This window comes from Trachypithecus francoisi, unplaced genomic scaffold (genome assembly GCF_009764315.1).
Source record: "Trachypithecus francoisi isolate TF-2019V2 unplaced genomic scaffold, Tfra_2.0 Lachesis_group11, whole genome shotgun sequence".
Classification (NCBI taxonomy): Eukaryota; Metazoa; Chordata; class Mammalia; order Primates; family Cercopithecidae; genus Trachypithecus; species Trachypithecus francoisi.
In genome coordinates, this window is record NW_022681456.1 from 85,336,708 (window position 1) to 85,357,180 (window position 20,473).

The 20,473-nt window shown below is 54.7% G+C and overlaps 1 protein-coding gene across 5 annotated transcripts in view; it reads left to right on the plus strand.

Moving 5' to 3' along the window:
• The first annotated feature begins 977 nt into the window (after positions 1-977).
• The window catches only part of KMT2D (lysine methyltransferase 2D), a 42,786-nt gene continuing 23,290 nt past the window's right edge, over positions 978-20,473 (plus strand). For 2 of the 5 annotated variants that reach the window (XM_033222227.1, XM_033222223.1), the window contains exons 1-31: positions 978-2,176; positions 6,436-6,521; positions 6,771-6,897; positions 7,051-7,274; positions 7,386-7,495; positions 7,663-7,825; positions 8,158-8,323; positions 8,473-8,587; positions 8,722-8,879; positions 9,085-9,230; positions 9,370-10,908; positions 11,004-12,112; positions 12,574-12,687; positions 13,023-13,133; positions 14,050-14,154; positions 15,315-15,496; positions 15,681-15,845; positions 15,931-16,040; positions 16,138-16,185; positions 17,150-17,371; positions 17,596-17,715; positions 17,814-17,927; positions 18,120-18,250; positions 18,336-18,483; positions 18,690-18,755; positions 18,927-19,037; positions 19,237-19,374; positions 19,472-19,556; positions 19,787-20,028; positions 20,127-20,200; positions 20,414-20,464. In XM_033222227.1, coding sequence (XP_033078118.1) covers positions 6,473-6,521; positions 6,771-6,897; positions 7,051-7,274; positions 7,386-7,495; positions 7,663-7,825; positions 8,158-8,323; positions 8,473-8,587; positions 8,722-8,879; positions 9,085-9,230; positions 9,370-10,908; positions 11,004-12,112; positions 12,574-12,687; positions 13,023-13,133; positions 14,050-14,154; positions 15,315-15,496; positions 15,681-15,845; positions 15,931-16,040; positions 16,138-16,185; positions 17,150-17,371; positions 17,596-17,715; positions 17,814-17,927; positions 18,120-18,250; positions 18,336-18,483; positions 18,690-18,755; positions 18,927-19,037; positions 19,237-19,374; positions 19,472-19,556; positions 19,787-20,028; positions 20,127-20,200; positions 20,414-20,464 — 6,243 coding nt within the window. In that variant the 5' untranslated portion in view covers positions 978-2,176; positions 6,436-6,472. The remainder of the gene's footprint in view (positions 2,177-6,435; positions 6,522-6,770; positions 6,898-7,050; positions 7,275-7,385; positions 7,496-7,662; positions 7,826-8,157; positions 8,324-8,472; positions 8,588-8,721; positions 8,880-9,084; positions 9,231-9,369; positions 10,909-11,003; positions 12,113-12,573; positions 12,688-13,022; positions 13,134-14,049; positions 14,155-15,314; positions 15,497-15,680; positions 15,846-15,930; positions 16,041-16,137; positions 16,186-17,149; positions 17,372-17,595; positions 17,716-17,813; positions 17,928-18,119; positions 18,251-18,335; positions 18,484-18,689; positions 18,756-18,926; positions 19,038-19,236; positions 19,375-19,471; positions 19,557-19,786; positions 20,029-20,126; positions 20,201-20,413; positions 20,465-20,473) is intronic. The other 3 variants (XM_033222226.1, XM_033222225.1, XM_033222224.1) reach the window with 3 other exon arrangements.

The window sequence follows — 20,473 nt, forward strand, 5'->3', positions numbered from 1 at the left end:
CTTCCTTTAAAAAACTGTAGTATTATTTGTAATCCTAGGAAAAACGTGGCCTTTGGTTTGAATAATGGCTCAACTTCTGACTAGATGTATTTCTGTGGGCAATCTTACCTATCGTAGCCTTAATCTTCATCTGCAATATGGAGATAATTCCATGTAACTCATAATGAAGGTGAGGAAATAACTAAGAATATATAAAGTATCTGGACATAGTTAATTTGTCTCCTTTTGTCCACCCCATGTGTGCAGTTGATGCAGAAGAGGCATTCCAATCCTTTCTCATCCAGACTTATTGTGGGGGGGGTGGTGCCTGCAAAGAGTATGTTTTGCGATCTTGTCTAGAACAGTACTCCGGCCAGGTAGCAGCGAGGCTACCTCAGTTTACTAAAAAAGGGACAGGGGTATTGAATATCTGAAAGGACTGGAGGTGGGAGTGGGGGCACCCTGAAAAGGAAGGGAGACTCTACATTTATGTTTCGATGGGGAGGTGTGTGTAGTGACTGTGTGGGCACCGACAGTCCTTCCTCACACGGGGGACTGGGAGCCAGGAGGAACGACTAGGGACTAGTCCAGTTTTCTTCGGGTCCCCAAACGTGGCAAGAACCCACCCTCTGCAGCGCCAGGCGCCGTACCTCACTTTCTCCATTTGCGGACTCCAGTTCCCAGGATGCTGAGCAGCGGCCAATCTCCTGGCTCTTCTTCCATCCCCCTCCCGAGAAAGACTGCCCCTGGTCAAAGCAAGGGGGCAGTTGGAGTTTCAGGGACCAATGACTGCAAGGGTATGGAATTAAAAAGCGGCCGGAGTCCTAGTTTCGCGGCCTGGGCGGTAAATGAAGAGGCTCCAGGGCCGCGGCAGACAGGAGGTGGGCTTCATTCCCACGTGTCTGCCCGGCTGCCGGCCCGGCGCGGTCGGGGTTAACCCGGAGCGGAAGGATCCCGCAGCGTGTGCGTAGAACTGCAGAGTCACAGCCTTTCCTCCGAGAGGGCGGGATCCCTCCGCCGCTCCGCTCCAACACAAAATAGGGCCGCCTCTTCTCCTTTCTCCCCCTCTCGAGTGGGGTGCCCCGGGCAAAAGGCCCCCCCGGATCTCGCGCCGAAGGCTTCACGAATCTTCACGACCGCTGCCCAGCTCTCGGGCCAGGAAATAGCCCCTTCGCAGGAACCACCCTACCGGCCGAACAGGAGGCGGAGGGGGGGAGGCGGAGCGGCGCCGCGCTGCACTACTTTCCTCTCCGGTTGCAAATGGCTGCCTCGTTCCCCACTTTCCGCTCAGTTTCCTGACCCCCCGGTGCCGGGAGCCGGGGTTGGGCCATGCACCTCTAGGCCCCCTGCGATCACAGTCAGCCGGGGGTCGAGGGGGTGCCACCGACCAAAGCCGGCCAGGCCGGGGGCGGGGCAGCTCCCGAGGCCAGAGGGGAAGGGAGGCGAGCGCAGGGCCTGGAGCGGCCGGAGGGGAGCGGGCAGAGGGCTCGCACCGCCCGCCCCTTCCTCTTCCTCGCCCACCTAGCCTCCTCCCTTCCCCGGGGGGAGCAGAAGGTGGGGGGCTCGAAGCCGCCGAGGGTGAGCGCTCGGGGTCGAGAAGCCCGGCGCTGGGTGTGTGTCAGGTTCAACCCCGCGGCCCCGCCGGCCCCGCGTCGCCGTAGCTCGCGCGGCCCCGGGCGCCGGCCGGGGCGGGGAGAGGGGCTCGGCGCTCCTGCGAGGGTCTCACGTTCCATCCGGGCCAGGCGCGGGGCGGCGCGGCATTCCTTCCGGGCTGCTGGGGAGGCGCCTCGACGTTCCATCTGGAGAGCCTCGACGTTCCGCCCGAGCCCGGCGCGGGCGGCCGGGGCGCTGGCCGGGCCCTAGGACTAAGAGGCCGCCCGGCGACGCGGATGCGGAGCCTGCTCGCCCAAGATCAAAGCCACCGGTGCTCTCTTTGTGTCCGCTCGGGATTCGCCGCCCTGGGGCTGTCCATGGAAACCTAAACTGCTGGAACCTGAGGCAGAGAACCCCTCTTTGGCTTCTTGCTGTTTTTTGTGGGGGGAGGGTGGCCACTCCGACCTGGATTTACCGTTCTTGGCCCCCCTAAGCCCCCCCGTGCGGGGGGCGGCTGTGATCGCTCTGGCGGTTGGAGGTCGGGGAGCGGCCCGGGCTCTGGCCATGTTCTCGGATGAGGATTTCTGGATCGCCCTGTGAAGAGGTGAGTGAAGTCCGCCCGGCCAGGGCCCAGAAAGGGTTGGACTGGGGGCACAGCCAGATGGACTATCTTAGCCGGAGCTGGCCTTTAGGTTGGAGAAGGGGGTGCCAAAGCTGGGGAGCGTTCCTTTGGCAGGGTCTGTCAAGGGAACCTGAGCCAGTCACCAGGGCAGAACTGAGGCCTGGTGTCTTGGGGTGTGCCTCTTTAAAGACTGGGGGTTCAGAGAACCACGGGAGTTTGGGAACCTGGCCAGATAGCCTCTCGGCCTGTTTATTTTTGTGTTGGGGGAGCTCGACTAAAGTAGGACCCAGGCCCTGATGCCAGCACCAATCCCAGGCTGCTGCTGCTCCTCTCAGGGTTCCTTGTGGGCCTTGGGACAGAGCAACTTGGGATGGTGGGGGAGGGTGCCACTGCCAGGTCAGACTTATTATGCCAGTTGGACCTTAAGGTTGTTCCTACCGAGTTGGGCACCCAAAGCAGTCCCTGGAAAACTCAAGGAGCCCCAGATCCTTCACCAGGCCTTCTTTCACTGGGCAAAGGGAGAGTGTGTGGAAACTGACTAGTTGTGTGTGAAGGGAATGGCTGGGGCAAGAAGGAGGCGGGGCTGGGGGCAGCTCTGGCCCTGCTGTTCAACTTTAAACTACCCTTGCCTGGCAAAGTGACCCCAGTGAGGCCTACTGCTGTCTTAGCCTGCTTTGCCTCCCCTCCTCTTGGGATGGATCTAATCTCTAGAGGATTATAGAAGAGGCCCTTGAGATTTGCTCCCTGCGAATGTAGGCTGCAAAAAATGGCTTTTGTCTTTTGCCTTCTCCCGGCCTGGTATGGAGAGCTGGCTGCCATGAGTCCCTGGCCAGTCCTGCAAGCCCCTCCCAGACCTCTCCAACCCTTTTTTGACCAGGGATTGTTAACTGGTTTTCTGATCCTGTACCAACTGTGCAGAATGGGGTGGCCTGTATCTCTCTGGAGGAGAAATGGCTTGATCAGAGCTCTTTTCTCCTGGAAACCAGTGATTCTACACCTGGCAGAAGGTATTGGGGAGAAAGAGTGTGTATGTGCCTGCAGCTTGAGCCTCAATCCTGTGGGCCTTGCTTGGGCTGGGACTGCCCCTCTCACACCTGTCATGCTGCCCAGCAGGGATTTGGCTGGTGCATTTTGCTCCTTCTATCTGCTCCAACATACATATGCTAGATTTCTTTGAGTCTGATTTTGAGAAAGGGAAAATAGAGGTTTTGCCTTTTAAAGATTTCTCAAAGGTGAGAGGTGTTACAGGGGTAGTGGAGTGAGGTGAGCTGTCAACCCTGCTCTCCACTCCTGCATTCTATGGAGAGTCCCTCCTGTTTGTCCTGAAACAACTTCCTTACGTAGGACTGCACCTTGTTAGCTGTGCCTGCCTTCAGGATGAGCCAGGGACACAGTTCAGAGGGTCTGCAGGGCCAGTGTTCCTTTTGGATCCATCTCGGAGGGCTGACCCAAAATGGGGGTGGGAAGAGGTGTGGTTTGAGTCTCAGGCTGGGAACCAGGAAGTCCTGAGTCCTGCTGAAGAGCTGTTCACTCAAGGGCCTGCTGCAGCCTTATACCTCTCCAAGTGTCCATTTCCCCCTTGCCTGGGAAAATGGAGTGAAAGCTGTTGGTCTGGGAGGGAGGCAGGAAGGAGAGTGGGTTGAGATCAATCGCTGTCCTTTTCTTTGCTGTTTTGGACCTCTAAGGTATAGAATTGAGGGGTGCCAGCACAGTTTTACTCCCTAGATCTGTACCTACTGTCTGGGATCTCTAGTTCTGTGGAGGAAGCCTGGCGAGACACTACCCCATTTTAGATCCAGGGAAAAAATCCTTGGTGTGTATGTGTGTGGGTTTACTGACTGTGAATGATGGGACTGGATAACCTGGGGTCTTTGTTTAGATATGTTCAGGGGCCTGTTAACTGGGAATCAGCATTGGGATCCCGGTGCTGGACTTCAGGGCTGGGGAAATAGGGACTGAGGGCTCAGGCTTTTTGGAGGTGCCCCCTAGATTATTTTTGGTACAACTTTTATGACATTCTTCTCTTTGCTTCTTAATCTCTCATCTTCCATGGCCCCATGCATGGGCTCTGGCTTTGGAGGATGGTCGTAGTCTGTCTCTCAAGGCCAGATGAAGGTGGTTTCTTTACCTTCTTGAGCAGTACCAGCCTTACCTGCCTGAGAGGGCTGAGCTCGGGGGAGAGCTGAGGAATTTGCCCCTCTGGCCTTGTGTGAGGCAGCTCTCCTCCTACCCACTGTATTATCATTGTTGCCCTTTGCTTCTTGATGTTTGTGACTCTTTTGGCCTTAACTTTGAGAGCAGAGCGGGTAGAGGATCTTTCGGGGTATGTAGTGGTAAGAAGTAGTAAGATGCAAACAATTAGAAAACTTTAAGAGCCCCTTGGACCTTCTGGGTGTGGTCAGGCCTTGAATGACTGAATGGAAGAGGGGCCTGGCTGCTGCCCTCACCTCCATCCCCCACTTCCCATGGTAGCTTCTAAGGACTCCTTGAAGTTCTGGAGCAGTTTTTCTATGAGCCGGCCAGATGACCACCCTGCTTTCCTTTCAGGTGTGGTTGTGTGGCAGGTTTGGGAAAGAGAGATGGCTTGGGAATGGAGATGATGTGTATCAGGTGATGCTTTACTTCATCCAGTAGGTTCTGAGAGTGTTAGGGGAAAAAGGAATTTTCTTTCCTGTGACATGTCTCCAGAGGGGCGTAGCCAGTATCTAGAAATAAAGGGTGAGTTCAGAGCAGGAGGAGTGATACTGTAGTTCTTAGGGAATTGATTTACTGATTTGGGGCACCTTTGAGAGTTCCCCCTTGTCTCGTTTGTCCCAGTCATTCAACCCTAAGTGGCTGACTGGGGTATTTGCCTTCCAGTTTGGGAGGAGAGGCTGTCCTTGCTACGGGTGGTGTGGTCACTCTGGTTAGTCAAGAAGAGTGGATAAGGTGAGAGATTAATTTATCAAACTTTCATTGTTTAGAGTTCTGTTTTAGGGATTTCCCCCACCTCACCACCACTTGCTCTAGGAACACTGTATTCTTCTCTGATTAAGAGAAAGGATTTATACTTCCCACTACAAGCCGCTGGCACTTATCCCTTTCTTCCTCCTCCTATAGGGTCCCTTTCCTATTCCTCATATCTGTAATTATTGTTCTTCCCCCCCCACCCCCGCTGTGCTTAATTCCCTCTGAGGTCTAGGAAAATAATACCCAAAGGTGTAGGTCTCAACTTTTTTAGGTATAACTTTAGTGTGTTTCATTAGGCTCTGATAGAGGCATGTATTTCTTAGAAGAATGGACAAGGGACCGTTATTCCCCACCCCCATGTATGTGTGTGGAAACCCTGCTTGAGGGAAGAGGAAGGAAGCTACTCGCTCTGCTGTGCTATGTCCTGCCCTGTTTAGAACTCCTCTGAGTGACTGTATGCGTCCTGAGACTACAATTCCCAGCATGCTTAGCCTCAGGCCTGGCTACACATGCTCAGTAACTCTCAAGGTCCACTTCTGTTAACTACTAGGGATATCTGAAGAGGAAGGGCAGTTGGTGTTGCTAAGGGCAATGACCTGAGACCTTCAGGCTGGGTGAGACCCTGAGCTCAGTTAGGGCACGGGCCAGGGGTTGGTCTGAGCTGGATTTAGGTTGGAAGTGGGTGGAAATTAGAGAGTTTCTTCTTTTGTGATGGTGATGTCCTCGTAGAAACAAGTGGCGATGGGGGAGATCCATCCATAGCTAGGCTATAGTTCTAGTAGTGTGTTCCATCTCTTGCATTGCCTCAGACTCTGCCGCTGGGAGAGGGATTTTTGCTGGACTCAGGCTTCCTGGGTCATGACTACCCCTGGGTTGGCACAGACTAGCCTCTAGAATGGCAGCTTACTTGAGACTTGAAGAAAAGGTGTGGAAATAGGGCTCACCAAAAGCCAAAAACCCAGAGGCAAGGCAAACAGCAGTATTAGATATAAATGGATATGCTTCTAGTTGGATGCTATGGCCCCAGGAACTCTTACAGAGGAGGCTGGAAGTGGGAAAGTCAAATGGATCCCCTGAGAATCTCTCCAGAGTGGGAAAAGAGGGTATGTGTTTATCTGGGGAGGAAGTGACCCTACAGGTTAGGAAGAATGACTTTCTTGTCAGTATAGGATTTTGTAGTATGGCTTGCTCTGATGTCTGGAGGGTCTGGATGCCTTCTTCCCAGGATTCTGGGAAAAGTGCTTCTTGGGAAGACTTACTAGGCATATAGATCTCTTTCTTGGCACCAACAGGTCTCCCCGAGAGGGCCCTGCCCAGTCGGAGAGAGGGATGGACAGCCAGAAGCTGCCTGGTGAGGATAAAGATTCAGAACCGGCAGGTGAGTAGGACAAATTCTTTATTTGCTTTTAGATTTCACAGGCAACCTTATATTTCTGGTCCTGGCCCAAGGACATGAGCTAAGTCTATGCAGCAGATAAGTAATGGAACAACTTTGTTCTTTGAGACAACGGTTGAAATATCATAACTCTGATCCACTCAGGTTTTGGATAATCTCATGTGTCTGGTGAGTGGACTTTGTATTAAATAGGGATGATGACTGACACGTGCTGTTTGTCTGTTTATTCAGCTGATGGACCTGCAACTTCTGAGGACCCAAGTGCCACTGAGTCAGACCTGCCTAACCCACATGTGGGAGAGGTCTCTGTCCCTAGTTCTGGGAGTCCCAGTCTTCAGGAGACTCCTCAGGACTGCAGGTAACTTGTTTGAGGGCACATAAGGATTTGATTTGAGAGTCTAGGGCTTTCAAGGAAGAGAATTTAGGAAAATGAGTGTCGGGGAACCATGGGCATGCCAAATCATGGGGTTGCTGGGGGCCTGGCGTGGTACTGATGCTTGTGTGTCCACAGTGGGGGTCCGGTGCGGCGTTGTGCTCTCTGTAACTGCGGGGAGCCCAGTCTGCATGGGCAGCGGGAGCTACGGCGCTTTGAGTTGCCATTTGATTGGCCCCGGTGTCCAGTGGTATCCCCTGGGGGGAGCCCAGGGCCCAGTGAGGCAGTGCTGCCCAGTGAGGACCTGTCACAGATTGGTTTCCCTGAGGGCCTTACACCTGCCCACCTAGGAGAACCTGGAGGTGAGTGAGGAGAATGGGGCAGCAAATGGGAGAAGGACTGGGTAGTCCTGAGCCAGCGATCCCCTTTCTGTTAACTCTTTCCTTTCTGTTTACCTCTTCCCACCTGTAAAGGGTCCTGCTGGGCTCACCATTGGTGTGCTGCGTGGTCGGCAGGCGTATGGGGGCAGGAGGGCCCAGAACTATGTGGTGTGGACAAGGCCATCTTCTCAGGGATCTCACAGGTGGGGCTGGGGCCAAGGGATTGCATAGGTGAAGGGTAGGGCTGGTGGGCTTCTGAGAGTCAGGGTGGAATGAGAAGGAGTGTGGGTATGCTGGGGCAGAGCTAATGCCTGAACTGTTTCTTTGGGGAGAGCTGGCTGACACTGAGGCTCTTTCTTCACCCTGGCAGCGCTGCTCCCACTGCACCAGGCTCGGTGCCTCCATCCCTTGCCGCTCACCTGGATGTCCACGGCTTTACCACTTCCCCTGCGCGACTGCCAGTGGTTCCTTCCTATCCATGAAAACACTGCAGCTGCTATGCCCAGAGCACAGTGAGGGGGCTGCACATCTGGGTGAGAAGTCCTGATCTTTGGTCATAGGGCAAATGAGAGACCAAGTGTGCCTTGGATTTTTGTACTCTACAGAGCACTGATCAAAGTATAGAATTATATACTGTTGGTCTGCCTCACTAAAATAGGTGTGAACTTTGTGAGCACCGGGGTTTGCCTGTCTCGTTTACCATTGTGTCTCCAGTGCCTAGAACAGCTGGCAGACGTTGGGCAGGCACTCAGTAACTTTGTTATTTGTTCATTCTGTGCCCATGGAGTGCCTGTTTTGTGTACGGCACTGTGCTGAGGCTTGCAAGGAATCCATAGCTGACCTGTGGTGTCTCTACCCCCTGCAGAGGAGGCTCGCTGTGCAGTGTGTGAGGGGCCAGGGGAGTTGTGTGACCTGTTCTTCTGTACCAGCTGTGGGCATCACTATCACGGGGCCTGCCTGGACACTGCTCTGACTGCCCGCAAACGTGCTGGCTGGCAGTGCCCTGAATGCAAAGTGTGCCAAGCCTGCAGGTAGGAATGGAAGGGCACGAGGGAAGTCTTAGGCACAACACAGGTTAGGGTTGAAAATGAGGGCAGTCGGAGAAGGCCTGTTAACATGAAAACAACAAAAAAGAAACGAGGGCAGAGAGGACACTGTAATGTTCCCTGTGCCTCTGCAGGAAACCTGGGAATGACTCTAAGATGTTGGTTTGTGAGACGTGTGACAAAGGATACCATACTTTCTGCCTAAAACCACCCATGGAGGAACTGCCTGCTCACTCTTGGAAGTGCAAGGTGAGTGTACCCTGATTCTGCTCTATTGTCCCTAACTCTGCCTCCTACAGCATTCTCTGTCTTGACAAGTCCTATACTCTTCTTTAGTCTTTGCTGTCTGACCAATGCCTGTTTTGCCCACTCCCTTCCCTTAGGCATGCCGGGTGTGCCGGTCCTGTGGGGCGGGCTCAGCAGAACTGAATCCCAACTCGGAGTGGTTTGAGAACTACTCTGTGTGTCACCGCTGTCACAGAACCCAGGGAGGTCAGCCTATCAGCTCTGTTGCTGAGCAGCATACCCCTGTGTGTAGCAGGTAAGTGGTGTGGACTGACTGAGATTGGGCTGGCAGGTTGGAAGGACTGAATTTGGCAGGGTTCTTCTTAAATTGAGTGGACTTTGAGAGGAGAGCCTTAAGGTGGGCAGTGCCATCCGCAGCATTCGTGCCTCGCCCCAGTGTGCTCTCTAGGATTTGTTAGCTGGTGAGAGCCACAGTGCCTGCTCCCCTGTACCCTCTGCAGATTTTCACCCCCAGAGTCTGGCGATACCCCCACTGATGAGCCCGATGCTCTCTACGTTGCATGCCAAGGGCAGCCAAAGGGTGGGCACGTGACCTCTATGCAACCCAAGGAACCGGGGCCCCTGCAATGTGAAGCCAAACCACTAGGTGAGTAGGGTTTGAGGGTCCCTGAAATTCATCCCCTTTTATTCTGTGACAAGAGACAGTTTGTGCATTGCCCCGGACCCTGCACTTCCTGTGGGGTGGATCTGAGCTAGATAGGAGCATCGTGTTGTTGTGTCTGCAGGGAGAGCAGGGGTCCAACTTGAGCCCCAGTTGGAGGCCCCCCTAAATGAGGAGATGCCACTGCTGCCCCCACCTGAGGAGTCACCCCTGTCCCCACCACCTGAGGAATCACCCACATCCCCACCGCCTGAAGCATCACGCCTGTCCCCACCACCTGAGGACTCGCCCGCATCCCCGCTTCCTGAGGCATTGCACCTGTCCCGGCCGCCGGAGGAATCGCCCCTCTCTCCGCCGCCTGAGGAGTCTCCTCTGTCTCCCCCATCTGAATCATCACCTTTTTCTCCACTGGAGGAGTCGCCCTTCTCTCCACTGGAAGAGTCACCCCCGTCTCCTGCACTTGAGACACCTCTATCCCCACCACCTGAAGCATCGCCCCTGTCCCCACCATTTGAGGAATCTCCCTTGTCCCCGCCACCTGAGGAACTGCCCACTTCCCCGCCACCTGAAGCATCTCGCCTGTCTCCACCGCCTGAGGAGTCACCCATGTCCCCTCCACCTGAAGAGTCACCCATGTCTCCACCACCAGAGGCATCTCGTCCGTTTCCACCATTTGAAGAGTCTCCTCTATCCCCTCCACCTGAGGAATCTCCCCTCTCCCCACCACCTGAGGCATCACGCCTGTCCCCACCACCTGAGGACTCGCCTATGTCCCCACCACCTGAAGAATCGCCTATGTCCCCACCTCCTGAGGTATCGCGCCTGTCCCCGCTGCCTGCGGTGTCACGCCTGTCTCCACCGCCTGAGGAATCTCCCTTGTCCCCACCACCTGAGGAGTCTCCCACATCCCCTCCACCTGAGGCTTCACGCCTCTCCCTGCCACCTGAGGACTCCCCCACATCCCCACCACCCGAGAACTCCCCCACATCCCCACCACCTGAGGACTCGCTCATGTCCCTGCCGCTGGAGGAGTCACCCCTGTCACCACTACCTGAGGAGCCACAACTCTGTCCCCCATCCGAGGAGCCGCACCTGTCCCCCCAGCCTGAGGAACTGCACCTGTCCCCCCGGCCTGAGGAGCCGCACCTATCTCCGCAGCCTGAGGAGCCACACCTGTCCCCCCAGCCTGAGGAGCCATGCCTGTGCGCTGTGCCTGAGGAGCCACACTTGTCCCCCCAGGCTGAGGGACCACATCTGTCCCCTCAGCCTGAGGAATTGCACCTGTCCCCCCAGACTGAGGAGCCACACCTGTCTCCTGTGCCTGAGGAGCCATTTTTGTCCCCCCAGCCTGAGGAATCACACCTGTCCCCCCAGTCTGAGGAACCATGCCTGTCCCCCCGGCCTGAGGAATCGCACCTGTCCCCTCAGCTTGAGGAGCCACCCCTGTCCCCTCGGCCTGAAGAGCACCCCGAGGAGCCAGGCCAATGCCCTGCACCTGAGGAGTTGCCCTTGTTCCCTCCCCCTGGGGAACCATCCTTATCTCCCTTGCTTGGAGAGCCAGCCCTGTCTGAGCCTGGGGAACCACCTCTGTCCCCTCTGCCTGAGGAGCTGCCCTTGTCCCCGTCTGGGGAGCCATCCTTGTCACCTCAGCTGATGCCACCAGGTAAGGGGAAGTTGGTACCCTCTTACTCTGGAACAGCTGTAACTCTTCATGGCACGTCTGATCTAAGAGCCCTTCTTTTTTCTCTTTCCTTCCAGATCCCCTTCCTCCTCCGCTCTCACCCATTATCACAGCTGTGGCCCCACCGGCTCTGTCTCCTTTGGGGGAGTTAGAATACCCCTTTGGTGCCAAAGGGGACAGTGACCCTGAGTCACCCTTGGCTGCCCCCATCCTGGAGACACCCATCAGCCCTCCACCAGAAGCTAACTGCACTGACCCTGAGCCCGTCCCCCCTATGATCCTTCCTCCATCTCCAGGCTCCCCAGTGGGGCCGGCTTCTCCCATCCTGATGGAGCCCCTTCCCCCTCAGTGTTCGCCACTCCTTCAGCATTCCTTGGCTCCCCAAAACTCCCCTCCTTCCCAGTGCTCCCCTCCTGCCCTGCCACTGTCCGTTCCCTCCCCGTTGAGTCCCATAGGGAAGGTAGTGGGGGTCTCAGATGAGGCTGAGCTGCACGAGATGGAGACTGAGAAAGTTCCAGACCCTGAATGCCCAGCCTTGGAACCCAGTGCCACCAGTCCTCTCCCTTCCCCGATGGGGGACCTTTCCTGCCCTGCCCCCAGCCCTGCCCCAGCCCTGGATGACTTCTCTGGCCTAGGGGAAGACACAGCCCCTCTGGATGGGATTGATGCTCCGGGTTCACAGCCAGAGGCTGGACAGACCCCTGGCAGTTTGGCTAGTGAACTTAAAGGCTCCCCTGTGCTCCTGGACCCCGAGGAGCTGGCCCCCGTGACCCCTATGGAGGTCTACCCCGAATGCAAGCGAACAGCAGGGCAGGGCTCACCATGTGAAGAACAGGAAGAGCCACGTGCACCAGTGGCCCCCACACCACCCACTCTCATCAAATCCGACATCGTTAATGAGATCTCGAATCTGAGCCAGGGTGATGCCAGTGCCAGTTTTCCTGGCTCAGAGCCCCTCCTGGGCTCTCCTGACCCGGAGGGGGGTGGCTCCCTGTCCATGGAGTTGGGGGTCTCTACAGATGTTAGTCCAGCCCGAGATGAGGGCTCCCTACGGCTCTGTACCGACTCACTGCCAGAGACTGATGATTCACTATTGTGCGATGCTGGGACAGCTATTAGCGGAGGCAAAACTGAGGGGGAGAAGGGGCGGCGGCGCAGCTCCCCAGCCCGTTCCCGCATCAAACAGGTGAGGGACTATCTAGCTGCGGGATGTGATCAGAGTTAGCCCTGTCAGAGGTATAGTCCTGTGTCACTGATACTTTCCCACCTTGCTTTGTGAATCCTATACTTGGAGATCCTTTATTCCAATTATTAAGGAGAAAATACTAATACATAGAAGGGACGAGTAACTTGCCCAGATTCATGGTTACTCAGTAATAGAATTGGGACCAGAAACTTGGTTCTTTCAAGTCACTGTTTTTTCTCCATGTCCATGTCAGCCACTCTTGGGAGGGGAAGAATGGGTTTGGGCTACAGCTATGCACTTGTTGATATCTGGGAGTTTGGCCTTTTCCCCTGCCCTGAGTGGGACTCCTGGGCTTATTACCTGTCTTACTGTGTCCATTTGCCACTTCTTCTGTTCCAGTGTGTAAACCCAACACACTAGCCCTTGACATGCTCCTGTCATTGTCCCCTTCTTTCACTCAGGGTCGCAGCAGCAGTTTTCCAGGAAGACGCCGGCCTCGTGGAGGAGCCCATGGAGGACGTGGTAGAGGACGGGCCCGGCTAAAGTCAACTGCTTCTTCCATTGAGACTCTGGTAGTAAGGAGATGCCTCCTATTCCTCCCATCCCCCGACCATGCTTTAGCACCCTCTGAGTCCTTCCAGTCCCTTGCATGCTTGCCTACCTGCCTGCTTGTCTAGGGTCTGTCTGGCTATGTCTGAATTCCTGTCCACTTGGCCCCCAGGTTTTTCTGAAATCTCTGCTATCAGGCTGAGGCCCAGTTTGGGAGCTGGGGTGTTCTGTCCGTTATTTCTGGCTTTTGGCTTTCATCTTAGCCAGGGGTTCACACTTTCTTCCCCCAACACCAAAGAGGAAATTATCTTGGTGGGGGCAGATTTATCTGCCTCACTTTTCACAACTCTCTCCCCATTAGGTTGCTGACATTGATAGCTCTCCCAGTAAGGAGGAGGAGGAAGAAGATGATGACACCATGCAGAATACCGTGGTTCTCTTCTCCAACACAGACAAATTTGTCCTAATGCAGGTACCATACAGTGAGACCTGACACACTGAACATTGTGTATGTTTGTGTTTTGATGAGAGAATAGATGGGGAGAACTGGACCTACTTTTGGGATACCCAGCTAATGAGAAAACAGACCATGAATTCTAATCATGTTGTTCATTGGTTTGTCCATCCATCACATTTCTCTTGAGTGTCTCCTCTGAGCTTGGCACTAAGCTAGGAGCTAGAGAAATAGCAGTGAAAGGGGGTTGGGCGCGGTGGCTCAAGCCTGTAATCCCAGCACTTTGGGAGGCCGAGACGGGTGGATCACGAGGTCAGGAGATCGAGACCATCCTGGCTAACACGGTGAAACCCCGTCTCTACTAAAAAATACAAAAATAAAAGCTAGCCGGGCAAGGTGGCGGGCGCCTGTAGTCCCAGCTACTCAGGAGGCTGAGGCAGGAGAATGGCGTAAACCCGGGAGGCGGAGCTTGCAGTGAGCTGAGATCTGGCCACTGCACTCCAGCCCCGGGCGACAGAGCGAGACTCCGTCTCAAAAAAAAAAAAAAAAAGAAATAGCAGTGAAAAAGTCTTTGCCCTATTGAAGTTTATAGCTTAGGGAACTTACATGTGTCCTCACTTGAATAATCTTGAAGCTGATAGAATTTTGTCACATATGTGATTCTCACCTGACCAGTCTTTACCCCATCTTATCTTCCTTTAATTTCTTCTTACCTTTACCCATGTCAGGCTTTATAAATTCAAGTGACCTGACTAGGTGAGTGAGGCATCCTAGGAAGGAGCAGGGTCCCTTGGTAGCTTACAGCGTCCTAACGCTGTGGGATGGGGTTCCTGACTCTCTGGTCACAAATCAGTGTTGTAGCGTCATAGTGGGCTGGATCTGAGTGGGATGGGGAGATCTAGTTGGACATTTGGGTTTCTCTGTGTTTCCCCAGGACATGTGTGTGGTATGTGGCAGCTTTGGCCGGGGGGCAGAGGGCCACCTCCTTGCCTGTTCACAGTGCTCTCAGTGCTATCACCCTTACTGTGTCAACAGCAAGGTGAGTTCGGGCCCAAGAGGTGTAGGCTGGGAAATAGGGTCAGTTATTTGTTACCCTAGTTCCTTGTCCTGGCCATACCACCTCTTAAAGCAGCCATTGGTCATGGATGTTGTTCATTAGTCACCAGTGGTTATCAAACTTTTCTTGGGGAAAAATACTTTGGAACTCATGGTGGACTTCATAGTTTCTTTGTGGTAGATCCTGACTTGCTGGTATAATTCAGTCCATTGTAAAAAATAACAACATGGCCGGACATGGTGGCTCCCATCTGTAATCCCAGCACTTTGGGAGGCCTAGGCAGACGGATCACCTGAGATTAGGAGTTCAAGACCATCGTGGCCAACATGGTGAAGCCCTGTCTCTACTAAAAATACAAAAATTAGCTGAGTGTGGTAGCGCGTGCCTGTAATCCCAGCCACTCGGGAGGCCGAGGCAGGAAAATTGCTTGAACCTGGGAGGCGGATGTTGCAGTGAACTGAGATCATGCCACTGCACTCCAGCCTGGGCAACAGAGTGAGCTCTGTTTCCAAAAAAAAAAGAAAAAGGAAAAATTGGGGGACCTAATTCTGTCTACAGTCTCTTCTTAGGGACTTGGCTAGTGAAAAGATTGCTATTCTATTCACAATGAGGCAGTGGCTAGTGCAGCTCTTCTCTGATCAGCAGAGATGATTGGGAATCTAAGTTTAGAGTCCCTGTTTTGGGGACAAGGGTGCTCTGTCTAAGTCTCCCTGTGCTCAAATGGAGGCCTAGTCTCTGCATTGGGGTTCCTCCAGCCTCACCCTTAGAAGTCCCACCTCCTAGGCTGGGCATGGTGGCCCATACCTGTAATCCCAGCACTTCACTTCAGGAGGCTGAGGCAGGTGGATCACCCAAGGTCAGGAGTTTGTGACCAGCCTGACTAACATGGTGAAATCCTGTTTCTACTAAATACAAGAAAATTAGCTGGGCATGGTGGCAGGTACCTGTAATCCCAGCTACCTGGGAGGCTGAGACAGGAGAATTGCTTGTACCTGGGAGGCAGAGGTTGCAGTGAGCCAAGATCACGCCATTGCACTCCAGCCTGGGGAACAAGAGCAAAACTCCGTCCCAAAAAAAAAAAAAAAAGAAGTTCCACCTCCTTTCCACCTCACACCCTGAGAAGTTCACATTTTCTGCCTCAGATCACCAAGGTGATGCTGCTCAAGGGCTGGCGTTGTGTGGAGTGTATTGTGTGTGAGGTGTGCGGCCAGGCCTCCGACCCCTCACGCCTGCTGCTCTGTGATGACTGTGATATTAGCTACCACACATACTGCCTGGACCCCCCACTGCTCACCGTCCCCAAGGGTGGCTGGAAGTGCAAGTGGTAAGGAGACTGTGATCTTTATTGGAGCCCTGGGGCCTTGAGATGGTGAAGTGGATATGATGTTGAGTATGTGACAGAGGCTGGGTTTAGGAGGCCAGGCTGGTGGCTTGGGTTCCTGGTGAGGGGACTTCTGGGTACTTTGGGTAGGTTGGGTGCTCAGGCTCTGTTTTCCTGCTCCTACCAGGTGTGTGTCTTGTATGCAGTGTGGGGCTGCCTCCCCTGGCTTCCACTGTGAATGGCAGAATAGTTACACACACTGTGGGCCCTGTGCCAGCCTGGTGACCTGCCCTATCTGTCATGCTCCTTATGTAGAAGAGGACCTACTAATCCAGTGCCGTCACTGTGAACGGTGAGAACATCCCTTTCTCTTCATGTTGGCCCCGTTGCTAGCCTCGCATTGCCTGAGCTCATTTCCTCCAGTCTCTGTTCTGCAGGTGGATGCATGCTGGCTGTGAGAGCCTCTTCACAGAGGACGATGTGGAGCAGGCAGCCGATGAAGGCTTTGACTGTATCTCCTGCCAGCCCTACGTGGTAAAGCCTGTGGGTGAGTACCAGCTGCTGGGTAGGGGGAGGAGTCAGGGCAGGGGTACCTTGCTTTGGGACAGGACCTCAGCCACCTCCGTTTGTCCTTCTCTCCATAGCGCCTGTTGCACCTCCAGAGCTGGTGCCCATGAAGGTGAAAGAGCCTGGTGAGTCACAGAAATTTTGAATGCCAAAGCCAGACCAGACGTCAGACATCATCTGGTCTAACTCTAACCCCCCAGCTTCATCTCCTCATTTTAAGAGGAGGAAACTCAGGAAACTCAGACCCAGAGAAGTTAAGTGGCCTGCCCAAGGTTACCTAGTGAGTTAGTGGCAAAGTTACGACTAGAACCAAGGTTTCCAGCTTCCCGGGCAGTGTTCCTTTCATCAGGCACCATGGCCTCTTTACTGCCAGAATTTCATTTTCAGAACTCTTTTTTTTTTTTTTTTTTGTGAGACGTAGTCTCACTTTGTCGCCCAGGCTAGAGTGCAGTGACACAATCTTGGCACACTGCAAGATCCACCTCCCGGGTTCACGCCATTCTCCTGCCTCAGCCTCCGGAGTAGCTGGGACTACAGGCGCCCACCACCACGCCCAGCTAATTTTTTGTATTTTTAGTAGAGACGGGGTTTCACCGTGTTAGCCAGTACGGTCTCGATCTCTGACCTCGTGATCTGCCTGCCTTGGCCTCCCAAAGTGCCGGGATTACAGGCGTGAGCCACCGTGCCCGGCCAAGAACATAACTCTTTTTTATCAGTGAAAGGGGCCAGGGACATCTCCTTTATCGTGATATGGCACTGCTCCTGGCATCTAGGACATTGTGTGCTGGCATTCAGCAAGTAGGGGCCCTCATAGCCCCAGACAGCAAGATAATCACCCTAGTGATGCTTGGGTTAATCATGAGCAAAGGCAGCCTTCTGAGTTACAGTTCCTCTCTGAATCTCCCTGGGTCACTGACAGAGAACTCGGGCCTCAGCCAGTGCCTTAGGTGGTCTCTTCTCCCCAGCAGTTAGACCCTAAGCTGGACTTTTGTCACTGTCTTTGTCTCAGCTAAGGACATAGGTTGAAACTTGCAGTTCTGGTTTCCCTGGGGCTTCCATCCAGGGATCACACACTCTCCTCTAATGCAGAGCCCCAGTACTTTCGCTTCGAAGGAGTGTGGCTGACAGAAACTGGCATGGCCTTGCTGCGTAACCTGACCATGTCACCACTGCACAAGCGGCGCCAGCGGCGAGGACGGCTTGGCCTCCCAGGCGAGGCAGGATTGGAGGGTTCTGAGCCATCAGAGGCCCTTGGTCCTGATGACAAGAAGGATGGGGACCTGGACACCGATGAGTTGCTCAAGGGTGAAGGTTAGCTTGGGGAATCTTAGGGAGCGGCAGAATAGTGGGAGCATGCCTCTGAGAGTGGGATGTTGGGTGGGGGCTACATTGCCACTCACAGTTACCCTTAAGCACTGCTGGTCTTGTCTAAGTGGCTCTGAGGCAAGGTCCTCAGCTCTCTCCATGGCAGGATGACAAGGTTAAAAGGGCCTATCGTTCTGATCTGCCTCTATCTCTTCTGTCACCATATGCAGGTGGTGTGGAGCACATGGAGTGCGAAATTAAACTGGAGGGCCCTGTCAGCCCTGACGTGGAGCCTGGCAAAGAGGAGACCGAGGAAAGCAAAAAACGCAAGCGTAAACCCTATCGGCCTGGTGAGGTCCTGGGATGGGTTTGTGGGGTGGTGGGGTGGCTTGGTGCAGCTCTATAGGTCCCCCAGCGGCTTCTCATCCGCAGCTCTGCCTCCTCATAGGCATTGGTGGTTTCATGGTGCGACAGCGGAAATCCCACACACGCACGAAAAAGGGGCCAGCTGCACAGGCGGAGGTGTTGAGTGGGGATGGGCAGCCCGACGAGGGTGAGACGGGTGAGGGCACCAGTGGGGCCTGGGAGAAGGTGGGACAATGCTAGAGAGACCCAGTGGGTGGACTCATTGAAAGGGCCGAGAGGGTGGTAGACCCAGCTGGTGGTGTGGGAGAGAGTAGGCACAAAGTGTCACCCTGCAAGTTGGGAGCAGCATGCCCTCAACCCAAGTCTGACACTTCTGTTCTGTCCACAGTGATACCTGCTGACCTGCCTACAGAGGGCACCATGGAGCAGAGCTTAGCTGAAGGGGATGAGAAGAAGAAGCAACAGCGGCGAGGGCGCAAGAAGAGCAAACTGGAGGACATGTTCCCTGCTTACCTGCAGGTGGGTCTCAGGCTCCAAGCAGTGAGGGAGGTGTCTGTGCCCTGCAGGGCATGAAGAAACCTGTTTCTCCTTGACTGCCCCACAGGAAGCCTTCTTTGGGAAGGAACTGCTGGACCTGAGCCGTAAGGCCCTTTTTGCAGTTGGGGTGGGCCGGCCAAGCTTTGGACTAGGAACCCCAAAAGCCAAGGGAGATGGAAGCTCAGAAAGGAAGGAACTCCCCACATCGCAGAAAGGTTAGTTATGTGGGAGTAAGTGGTCGGAGAGAATCCGACTTCCTTCTGGCTTAGGAGCTGGCAGGTTATTTGATGGGAAATGGACTGGCCTCCAGGAGTCAAGGGTGGGGTCAAGGGTCCTGGCCTGTAGGGCTATGGGACTGGAGACCTGCTCTGGGCATCAGATGTAGGACATCTCTGATTGGAGTGGGGACTCTTGCTCATAGGAGATGATGGTCCAGATATTGCAGATGAAGAATCCCGTGGCCTCGAGGGCAAAGCTGATACACCAGGTGAGAGCTGCCAGGGGGACTGTGTCCTGTCTTGACCTTGCCTCTGTCCCTCTGCCATGCCCCTGAGCATTGTCGGGTTGGAGGCTGGAAACTGTCCCATGACCCTCTGTGGTTCAGAGTGGCCATGACCCATACTGGCCTTGACCCATGGGTTTCTCCTGGCATTTACAGGACCTGAGGATGGGGGCGTGAAGGTATCTCCAGTGCCCAGTGACCCTGAGAAGCCAGGCACCCCGGGTGAAGGGATGCTTAGCTCTGACTTAGACAGGATTTCCACAGAAGGTGAGGCTGTGACCCACACCTGTTTGTGTATAAGGGTTTTCTGTGGGAGAAGGAGGAGGTCCTATCTGTGGGACTGTGATCTGTACAGCTTCTCTGGTGGGGAGTCCTGGGCACCTTCCTTGGCCATGATCATTTGTAGACCTGTTGTGTCACCTGAACTTCCCAGTCTTCCTCAGCAGTATCCTTCATTCCCCTACAGAACTGCCCAAGATGGAATCCAAGGACCTGCAGCAGCTCTTCAAGGATGTTCTGGGCTCTGAACGAGAGCAGCATCTGGGTTGCGGAACCCCTGGCCTAGAAGGCAGCCGTACGCCACTGCAGAGACCCTTTCTTCAAGGTGATACGGGTGGGAGTGGTCTGAAGACTGACATAACCAAGCTTGCCTCCAGGATGGGCCAGTCACTCTCTTTTATCTGATCCTGTTCGTCTTGTAGGTGGACTCCCTTTGGGCAATCTGCCCTCCAGCAGCCCAATGGACTCCTACCCAGGCCTCTGCCAGTCCCCGTTCCTGGATTCTAGGTTGGTGTCTCTGTGTAAACTTCATGGGCAGTCCCCGTTGTCCTTTCCCTCCATCCGAGTTCATGCCTCGCCTCCTTCCGACTCCTGCAGCACTTCCCCTATTCCTCCCCATTCCCTTGTGAGTGGCCCTCCTCTTTTGGGGCAGGGCAGTGGCCTGAGGCTCTGGGCAGTTTGTCTGGGGTGGGACTTGGCTTCCCTGCACCCTGTGACTCTCTGCCCCTGCGCCCCAGGGAGCGCGGGGGCTTCTTTAGCCCAGAACCCGGTGAGCCCGACAGCCCCTGGACAGGCTCAGGTGGCACCACGCCCTCCACCCCCACAACCCCCACCACGGAGGGTGAGGGCGACGGACTCTCCTATAACCAGCGGAGTCTTCAGCGCTGGGAGAAGGATGAGGAGTTGGGCCAGCTGTCCACCATCTCACCCGTGCTCTATGCCAACATTAATTTTCCTAATCTCAAGCAAGATTACCCAGGTACCTGTGGGACGAGGGCAAAGGAGACAGCCTGGCAACATGGCAGGTGGAGGGGTTGCCTGCCAAGTCTCCTCTGACTCACTCCCTCTGCCCTCCAGACTGGTCAAGCCGTTGCAAACAAATTATGAAGCTCTGGAGAAAGGTTCCAGCAGCTGACAAAGCCCCCTACCTGGTGAGACAGAAAGGAGTATGGGTTAGCATGAGAACTGAGAGGGAGGAAGGGATCTTTGGGTAATTTACCTCAGTTCTTTCCACTCCCCACTCCTAAAGCGGCTAGGCCCGAAGGGATCAGCTTCTGGGTAGGGAGTGTGAAAACACTGTACAGTATGGGGGCGGGGCATGAGACCAAGCACTAGGCCCTAAGGCTGTGTCCTGTATCCCTCAGCAAAAGGCCAAAGATAATCGGGCAGCTCACCGCATCAACAAGGTGCAGAAGGTGAGTGGG